General features: G+C 38.3%; 1 protein-coding gene across 1 annotated transcript; it reads right to left on the bottom strand.

Moving 5' to 3' along the window:
• Window positions 1–1600: 1600 nt before the first annotated feature.
• LOC122520487 (piggyBac transposable element-derived protein 4-like) lies at window positions 1601–2496 on the bottom strand. Its single transcript, XM_043640547.1, is given in 2 exon segments — window positions 1601–2128; window positions 2131–2496. Coding segments are annotated over 2 exon segments (894 nt in total).
• Between the last annotated feature and the right edge of the window lie 7773 nt (window positions 2497–10269).

Raw genomic sequence — 10269 nt, 5'->3', positions numbered from 1 at the left:
AAAACCGTTTTAAGGTCGTGCAGAGAAACGACCACTCCTTTTACAGAGAGTAGCGGTGTTTCTTACAGGGCTTGCCGGTCTACCAACGTAGGAGAGAATCGCAGCGGCTCAGACTACCTCCAGGTATAGATTGTTGGCGACGAGAAAACGCCCATTTGTAGGACTGATAACGTGGCTAAGTAGGTTGCGGTACCTTGAATAGTTGTACGGAAACGTAGATAAGAGAGCTGACTAGCGTAAGGAGGAAAGAAGTTCCTCGCGACCATAAAAGGTGTGCAAGTGTATCGGCACCGAAGGAGACGATTCATCGGCAACGACGCGAAGATCTTCAGTCGGGTGGTAAGATTGGATCTTCTTCTCAGGGTGAAGAGAAGACGAAGGGTGCGAACGAGAGAAGGTGCTATAATTGTAACAAGTTCAGGCACTTGATGGGAAATTGTCCAAGGCCGAAGAGTGAGCGTGTAACATGTTTTAAATGCAGTAATTCTGGTCATCGGGCCAATCACTGCCAGCCAAGAGAAGAACAAATTAATTGTGTCACGGTAACGCAGGAAGAGGACAACAACAACTTTCTACGTGAGGTAGAACTGCGTATTAATATGGAAGAAAATAATTTTAGTATGCGGTTAACCCATTTGCATCATCGCTCTACTTAAGCTTCCACATCGAAACATCAGCGACGTTCAACAAACGAATGACGCGTATCACCACGCGCGGTCGATCGTATGTGCAGTAACGGGCATCGAAATTATCGATGATGATTCATGATAAAAATTCATCGAGCTCATTAAAAATGTACTTTTTAAACGATTTATACAAAGTATTATATCGCATTTTACATTTTTTTACACAAAAGGATAAACAAATATTTTTTTATAAATAAAATAAACTTATTTTAGTTAAAATGAACATATAAATAAATTAACGTTCGTGAAATTCTTTAAAGTAGTCAATACATAATGCTTTATCACAAACATGGCATTTAAATACTGTCTCCCTTCGAATTGACATACTTAGGCATAGAACGCATCGTTTTGAAATTCTATTTCCCTTTGCTGGAGTTGCAGGTATCTGTACAGGAAAATGTCTGCCAGTAAATCTCGTAATGGAATCATTGACAGGTGCCTTATTTACATTCATATTGGGTAAATATTTATCAATAATTTCTTCAGCTAATAACTGTTTAAACACATGAAACGATCGATCTTTCTTATGATTTTTAAAAATTACATAAGTGTTTAGCAACATCATGTCAATAAAATAAAAAAATATTTTTTTATAGGCTTTTTTACATCGTCGAATAGTATGAAATTTGCTTAACATCTGGTCGCCAACATCAACTCCACCCATATATTGATTGTAATCTACTACTGCGGTTGGTTTTAAACTATTTTTCCAGTATATCGGTTTCGTTTTTCTTCAACAAAACTTAAATCGTGCATAGTAGTTAGCATAACGACATCTTTCTTGTCCTTCCACTTTATCGCCGCCATCTCTTTTATACTAAATATAACAGCTTCCCCTTTTTGTAATACGCATGATTTTAATTCTGGAGGAATTTCTTTCCTATTTATTCTCGCTGTTCCGCATACATTTGTTTTCATATTATATAATATTCTCGGTATAATGTTGGTGAACTGTACCAGTTATCAATGAATAAGCAATACCCCTTGTGCAATAATTGACTTTCTTTCAACAAATTCAATACAACATTCCTGCCAGCAGATCCTGTAGCAGTTTTATCTCTTCCTATATATATATTGAAATTATGTATGTATCGTGATTGTGAATCACAGACTTTATAAAATTTGACACCGAATCTCGCACGTTTTGTTCGAATAAATTGTATGTAATGTAAACGACTTCTACATGCCATTAGTGATTCATCAATGGAAATGTTTTTATTTGGGACATACATACGAATGAAAGTTTTCTTTACAATTTCAATAACTTTTCGAATTTTAGACAATGGGTTATTAGGATTATTTGTACTGGAAAAGTGTAAATTTTGTGAGATAGAAATAAATCGGCTACAGCTCATGACATTCTTAAAATACGGAGTTTCTATACTTTTATCTGTTGACCAATAGCTTTGAATCGTGGGCTTGGAAATTTATATATATATATATATAGACTCATTAAAATATTTACTGCAATAAATACTTTTAATTCGTCCCCTTCAAGAGATATAAAGTCTGCGTCGCTTGCAACATACTTATTGGTTTCCATAATTACTTTTGTAATTAATTCATTGTTAAAAAATAATTCAAAAACCTCCCCTCTCGACAGACCCCGTGTATTTACAGTTGCACCACCCACATTTGTAAAACGATGTATAATCGGAGTATGATTTTCGGCTTTCCACACGTACTCTTCATTTATCAAACTATAGCTCTGTTCATTTTCGCTATCAGAACTTGACGAAATCCACCGGCAACGTCTTCTAGAAAGTCGTACCTCATTACTTGATTCCGAATCAGGATACTCAATATCCATTGGGGCATACTAAATTTTAGATTATATTACAAAATAAGATTGCTTTCCAAACTTGGATTTTCGAATTCAAATATAGATTAGCAACACTTACTAATAGTGGCAATTTGAAAGATTTTCACAGAAAAAGTAAAACTTTTTTAAAATACACTGATGTATATTAAACTCAAAGAACTGGAACGCTCTCACAAATGGTTAAACGTGGTCTGATGCAATTGAAGAATATGTTGCAACTGGTAAAAAAATAAACGTAGGCTCGCAGATTATTCCGCTCTTGGTGATAGCTGACATCGCGACCGCGGATTATTCCGCGCTTGGTGATAGCTGACTGTCGCGACCGCGGATTATTCCGTGCTTGGATGCAAATGGGTTAAAAGCGCTCTTAGATTCAGGAAGCCCTATTTGTTTTATTAAGGACCGATTTATTCCGCGCGAATATATGTTTACTAAGGTTGATTCGAATCGATTTTGCGGAATAAATAGTAGCGGTTTGGAAGTGATCGGCTGTGTAGATGCGATATTAGTTTTCAGTGATAAGGAATACAAAATTACATTACGAGTCGTACCAGATACGACGATAAGCAGCGCGTTAGTGTTAGGTCGAGACTTTATGTTGGTAGCAAAGCTATTTTTAAGCGAAGAAAAAGAGATCGCTGATATTATGAGTATAGAGGTAGATCGCGATAACGATTTCGGTTCGTCGCAGGTAATGGAAATTAATGAAGACATTCTGTCGGACATAAAAGCACGGGCACGTAAAATCTTTGACAGATGTTACATTAAAGCGCAAAGACCGTTTAGTTCAGCCGTTGAAAATACAATGAAGCTTAAATTAAAAGACGATAAATTTGTCATTTCGGGTCTCCCAGAGGCGGCTTTGAAGAGCTTACCAGCTGCAGTGGTTAAACTTGGTAAAATTATAGAGGTTCTTGATGTAAGCGCTAATAGTTTCTCATTGGTAGAGAGAATTGGATACAACAAGAAGAAAAATGGTAAAGGAAACTCTGTTCGCGAACGAGATATCATCGTAAAATGCCATTCACCAAATTTGGTCGATAAGTTTTCTGCCTGCAGGAGGAAATGCAATGATGTTACAGCAAATTTAGTCATCAATGGGTCACAAAAGACGCTAATTTTTGTAAATAAGCGGTATCCAACGGCATTGTATAAATTGCGACAAAATATTGCTAAGAAGTTTTCTCACATCAGCAAAAAAAATATTTGGATTACGGCTAATTCTGTTTGCGCGGACCTTAAAAATGGATCGGAACCTGTAAAAATTTTGCCGTCAATGGACCTATCAAATATCCATAGTCTATGTAAATAGTATTGTAGTATTGGCTCTCAGCAACGTAATATTATTGCTGAATCATCGTTTAATTTAAAAATATGTCACTTAAATGCCCAATCACTTATTCCTCATATTGATGAGTTTCGTGAATTTTTTAGAAAAACTAATAAGGACATTATTGCTGTCTCTGGATCATGGCTTTTCAGTTGTATTGTAGTTGCTCAAATATGGCTTCCGATGTTCCATTTACATCGACATGATCGCAAGCGTCGTCATGGTGAAGGTATTTAATTATTTGTACGCAATACGTTATTTTCTCGTATTGTTGCTTGCTCAACAAATCAAATAGATGATTTTCCTGAGTACATGATTGCTGAAGTATGGTCATCAGTTCGTAATAAAGTTTTAATTTCTGTGATCTACAGGCCGCCTAACACAGCATTATTGAATATTTTTGAGCAAGATTTTGATGAGTTATTTATGCATTATAAAAATATTGTAATAACAGGTGATTTAATAGAGACATTCAGCGTGTTTTGTGACTTACGATTTAATTTAAAAAAAATTTTTTTTTTGTTTTTGTTTTTAATATGTTTGTTGCTTTGAGCCAATACTACTATACTACTATTATGGAACCATTATACTTTTATCTACTATTTTCTTTTTACTTTTATCTATTTTCTGTGCGTTATTACTATCATAATGATAAGTTAAATAATAATTACATAATTTTAATTTCCATTCTGTTTTATCTATACATTAAATTGTACTATACTGTAATTAATGGCCTTTAGGGAGCCTAGGCTCTAGGGTCAATAAAATATTATTAAATAAATAAAATAAAAATAAACCATTCTCAAGTGTACCACGTAGACTATCGTATAGCGAAAAAGACGTGCTAAAGAATATCCTAAGAGAGCTTCTTGACAAAGGGGTAATTAGGGAAAGCATCTCGGAGTATGCATCACCGATTGTGCTGACGAAAAGAAAAACGGACAAGTACGATTATGTGAGGATTTTAGAAGGCTAAATAAAGTCACGTTGCGCGATAATTTTCCTCTCCGTTGATCGAAGATTAACTTGATTTATTAAGCGGGAAAAAATACTTTACAACTCCGATTTAAAAGATGGATTTTTTCATATTAGGATGGAAGAAGGATCGATTAAATATACCTCGTTCGTTACGCCAATGGGACAGTATGAATATTTAAGAATGCCTTTCGGCCTTAAAGGTGCGCCTCTCCGATTTCAACGTTATGTTATGGAAATATTTCGAGAAAACATTCATGTTCGAAAATTGCGCCTCTCAAATTAGATGACAGCACCTCTCGGATAGCATGATTAAGACGCCGCCTGTTATCATCGAGAAGAAGACATATCGATTGTTCTTATTGATCAAGGGATCACGCCACTTAACGTGTAAATAGATCATTGGTCCCTTGTGGCGTCATCCTCTGCGTGTTATTCTCTTATTGGTTTTGTTGTTCTCTCTTCCTAGCGTGGAACGCGCTAATTGGTGTATCGTTTTTTTTCTATCTTCCGCTCTGTTCCTCGACTCGAACCGAAAAGTGGCGTGGTCCAGGTAGAATCGTTTAATAAGTTAATCTGTGCGGACGTACTTTTCGAAATCAAAAATAATTGTGCATCATCTCCTTAGACTACATCTCGCTTTCTTCTCATCTCTCAACGTTCCATCTCTCACCGTTCCATCTCTCATCGTTCCATCTCATCTAATTCTTTTTCTTTTTCTTTTTTTTCAACGAGGCCAGCCTTGTGTTGGGTCTTTCTTACTGATCATCTCTTTACACTATCTTTCACTTTCATTAACGAAATATCAGGTAAATCTATTAACCTCTGACCTCTCATTCTTGTCTTACTCGTTTCATTAATTTTTATCCATTCTCATATTAAATTTATTATTACCTTGCTAACGACTTCTCGTACTACGTACTTCCGGCACACGTGGCGTGATATCCGGTACATGTGGCGTAGTCCATATATTACTAGTTATTAAATCATATTATAATTTTGCTATCTCTATTTCTTTTGTTCACAAATTTTAATAAATCTCGTCACATACGAACTCTATCAGAAATTAAAATAATACAGTCCACTTGCCTATCTCGTCCGTCTATTATCCTTGTTCTTAATACTATCCGATCTTTCTCTTCGCTCATCTCTATCCCAACTAGTTATTTCTCGAACATTTTTTGGTCCTTCGAGCCGGATATTAGAGTTTTGTGTGAGTGTAACAGAATTAAAAAATTTGTGAAAAGTGTCGCGCACACCTCTGTCGCATTGCTGAGCACCTAGGACGTTGTGCTGTGACAGAAAAATCAGTTCAAGGGACCGTAAGCGCAATTTGAACCGCAGTGTGTATTTCATCTAATAGTATAGACATATCATTATACAGTGGGCTTCCCAAAGCCGAGAGTGATAGTGCTGCAACGAGTGCTCGTTTAGTTGTAGCTTTTCTAGTTCGCTAGGGAAAATCTAGGTGGCGTTGGAAGCTAGCGCTTGTGGCCGTACCGCCAAAGCTTGGCGCCACCGGCACTCTTACCGTCACACCGCTAGTAACGAAACCAAAGAATTAAAAAAGCACCAAGTATATGAAAAGCCGCTACTATTCGCTCTCTTCCGTTACAACCACCGAGCGAGACACACGCGTTTTACTAGCAGCGACAAAAAGACTGAACTCTAATCACTATTTCCGTTTTCTCTTTATTGCATTTGTTAAGTTTATAATATATATTTTGTAAAATCCTTTTGATACGTTAAAAATATAAAAATATTCTAATAATATTCTTCCCTAGTGAATTAATTATTATTGCATATCGACGAACACGCTACAATTGGTGACCCCGACGTGATCAAAAAGGATTGTTCAACCACGTGCTAACTTACGTGATCCAAAATCTTCAAGGCCACGTGCAACCACGTGCATTCTTAGTATAAAAGAGGACCATTATCAAAGAAAAGAAAATCTACAAAAACATGTCGTTCGATTTGACCTGCTCACCACCAGTCACAAGAGCCGCAGGACGGAACGAAGACGCGGCCAACATGGCGGAGAACACGAGGCGAATGCCACAAGAGGCGTCCACTTCCCAACAGGCGACCTTTGGAGCGGAAACAGCCAGCAATCTCACAACCACAACTACAGCTGATTCAGTAAACGAGGTTACAGTCAGATTACCAACATTCTTGAGCAGTATGCCGGACATTTGGTTCCAACAAATCGAGCATATCTTTAAGAACAGACGTATCACTTCGGACGCCAGGAAGTTCGAACTTCTCTTCGAGGCATTGACTCCTGATGTCATGGACAAAATATCAGACTTTCTTCGAAAACCACCGGAAGGAGATAAGTATAATGCTGTTAAAGGACTCATATTACAAAGATTGACAGATTCGAAACAGAAACAAATTTTAAGATTCCTCAATGAACTACAATTGGGCGACAGACAACCGTCACAATTCCTACGGGAAATGCGCAATCTGACCGGTGATTTGGTCCATGAAGAATTTCTTCGTACCAAATTCCTCCAAAGCATGCCCACAAATATCCGAACATACTTAGTTGGTTGTACAGAAGTCCCTCTAGGAAAGTTGGCGGACGTGGCGGATGCGATGCTGGAAAGTTGCACGGAATCGGGTGTGATGGCCGTCTCGCACCGTAACGCCGCCTTTGGGAACTAAAGCGTTAGGGATACAAGGATGGATATTTTAGAAGAAAAATTAAATAGCCTCATTTTGAGATTAGACAGCCCAAGCAATGAGCTCAGACTCGCTCAATCTAATAACAACAACTACAGACGCAGTCGCAGCCGTTCGGTGTACCAAGGTCAACGATCTCCCAGCCGATCACGCTCCCAGGAGGGGATCTGCTATTATCATCGCCGTTTCGGCATAAATGCACAACGCTGCTTACTGCCTTGTAGCTTCTCACAGATGAAGGACAAACAGGGAAACTAGAAATGCTGTCCGCGGCACAGACGGACCAGGGCAGCACCATTTCATCACAAAAGACAGAAACCCGTCTCCACGTCTACGACAGACGCACTCATGTAAAATATCTGGTCGACACAGGCTCCATGGTCACTATCTTTCCTCGCAGGCTTTGCAAAGAGAAACTAACAGCACAACATCTAAGCTTATACGCTGCAAACGGATCAAACATCAAAACATATGGCACCAAATCTATTACTCTCGATCTAGGTCTTAAACGTCCTTTCAAATGGACTTTCATTATCGCTGAGGTCATCACAGCCATACTTGGTGCGGACTTTTTAGCACACTATGGCCTATTAATAGATATACGACACGGAAAGTTAACAGACAGAAACACCATGCTCTCAATCCCAGGCACAGCTACTAAGACGACAATCCACAGCATATCAACCGTCAGCCACGACATGCCATTTGCAGGTTTGCTATCAAAATACATTGATATCACTAAACCCAATTTCTTTTTGCCAGACGCAAAGAGTGCGTTCAGTCACACCATCGTCACTGTAGGACCACCTGTTACTGAACGTCCACGTAAACTCTTTGGGGAAAAAGCAACTGCAGCTAGAGCTGAGATACACAGACTCCTGGACAACGGAGTAATACGGCCATCCAGCAGCCCTTGGGCAAGTCCAATACATCTGACTAAGAAAAAAGACAATACATACAGACTATGTGGTGACTACCGCAAACTAAACAGTATCACAGTACCAGACAAATACTCACCACCATTAATTCAAAACCTATTCTTAAATATTCACGGTAAAAAAGTCTTTTCAACCATCGATTTAACAAGAGCTTACCACCAAATACCAGTCAATGAGAACAGCATACAAAAAACAGCCATTACAACACCTTGGGGATTATACGAGTACGTTGGAATGCCATTTGGATTGAAAAACGCTACTCAAACATTTCAAAGATATATTGACTACATATTTAGGGAGTTGGACTTTGTATTCATTTATATTGATGACATTCTGGTCATGTCTGAAAATCACAAACAACACACTGACCATCTACAACAAGTCTTCCAGAAACTACATGATCACAAACTATCAATCAATGTCAACAAATGCATTTTTGGACAGGAACAAGTACCTTTTCTTGGCTATCACATCAGCGGTGAAGGATAATCCAAATCCTGATAGAGTAAAAGCTATTGACAATTTCCACTTCCTGCAAAGTCTTGGAACTTCGGAAATTTCTTGGCATGTTTAACTACTATCATCCTTGCATTAAAACGCAGCACAGTTGCAACTTCATCTTAAAGCCAATCTTAAAAATTCCAAGAAAAAGACAAAACTCCTATCTCCTGGACTGAAATCTCAAAACAATCCTTCTATGATTACAAAAAAGAACTTTCCTCTGTAGCTCTACAATTACCCAATTCAACCGCAAAACTACGACTCACGAGAGACGCTTCAACCACAGCAATCGGCTCAACGCTTGAACAGCTAGAACATGACAACGAATGGAGACCGATTGGTTTTTCTCACGGAAACTGACAGATACTGAAAAACGGTACAGTACGTACGACAGAGAACTTCTTGCCATTTTTGCTAGCAAACATTTCAAACACCTCTTAGAAGACGACAGTTTACAATACGAACAGATCACAGACCGCTAACTTACGCCTTCTCACAAAAACTAGGAAAGGCATCTGAACGACAACTAGACAACTAGACTACATCTCACAGTTTACAACGGACATAGTCTACGTAAAGAGGAAAACGTAGCAGCTGACACTCTTTCAAGAATAACACAATCGACATACCACGACGTTAGACTATCAAAAATTCAACAACACCAACAAGACGACACTGAACTTACAGAAATACTCAGAAACATACTACTTCTCTACAGTTAAATAAACTCAAACTTGACAACACTAGTATTTACTGTGACGTTCTGCAGGAATCATCCGACCTTATCTTCCTGCTACTCTCCGTAAAACTGCCTTTAACATCATTCATGGACTTTCGCATCCAAGCAAAAAGCAACTTCACGACAACTACGGCAGAAGTTTGTATGGCCAAGCATCAACAAAGATACAATACTTGGTCAAATGAATGCATACCATGCCAACTTTCCAAAGTACAACGACATACACACATCACCTCAACAATCAACATACCGGATGATCGATTTCAAACATACATTTAGACGTAATAGTACTACCTGAACACAATATTCAAATACTGTTTGACATCATTGACCGTTTCTCCAGATGGCCTGTTGTAATTCCATTAAAAGATACTACAGCGGATACCATCATTACTTCACTCTTCGACCACTGGATCGCACATTATGGCACGCCTACTACAATAACAACTGATCAAGGTTCACAATTCGAGTCATCCTTGTTCCAGGCCTTCACAAGATTCATCGGTTGCAATAGACAACGCACAACACCTTACCACCCACAATCAAATGGTATGATCGAACGATGGCATCGCACACTTAAATCTTCATTA

This window comes from Polistes fuscatus, unplaced genomic scaffold (assembly GCF_010416935.1).
Source record: "Polistes fuscatus isolate 324 unplaced genomic scaffold, CU_Pfus_HIC Scaffold37, whole genome shotgun sequence".
Classification (NCBI taxonomy): Eukaryota; Metazoa; Arthropoda; class Insecta; order Hymenoptera; family Vespidae; genus Polistes; species Polistes fuscatus.
The sequence above is the reverse complement of the archived record's forward strand: the minus strand, read 5'-3'. Positions and strand labels throughout refer to the sequence as shown.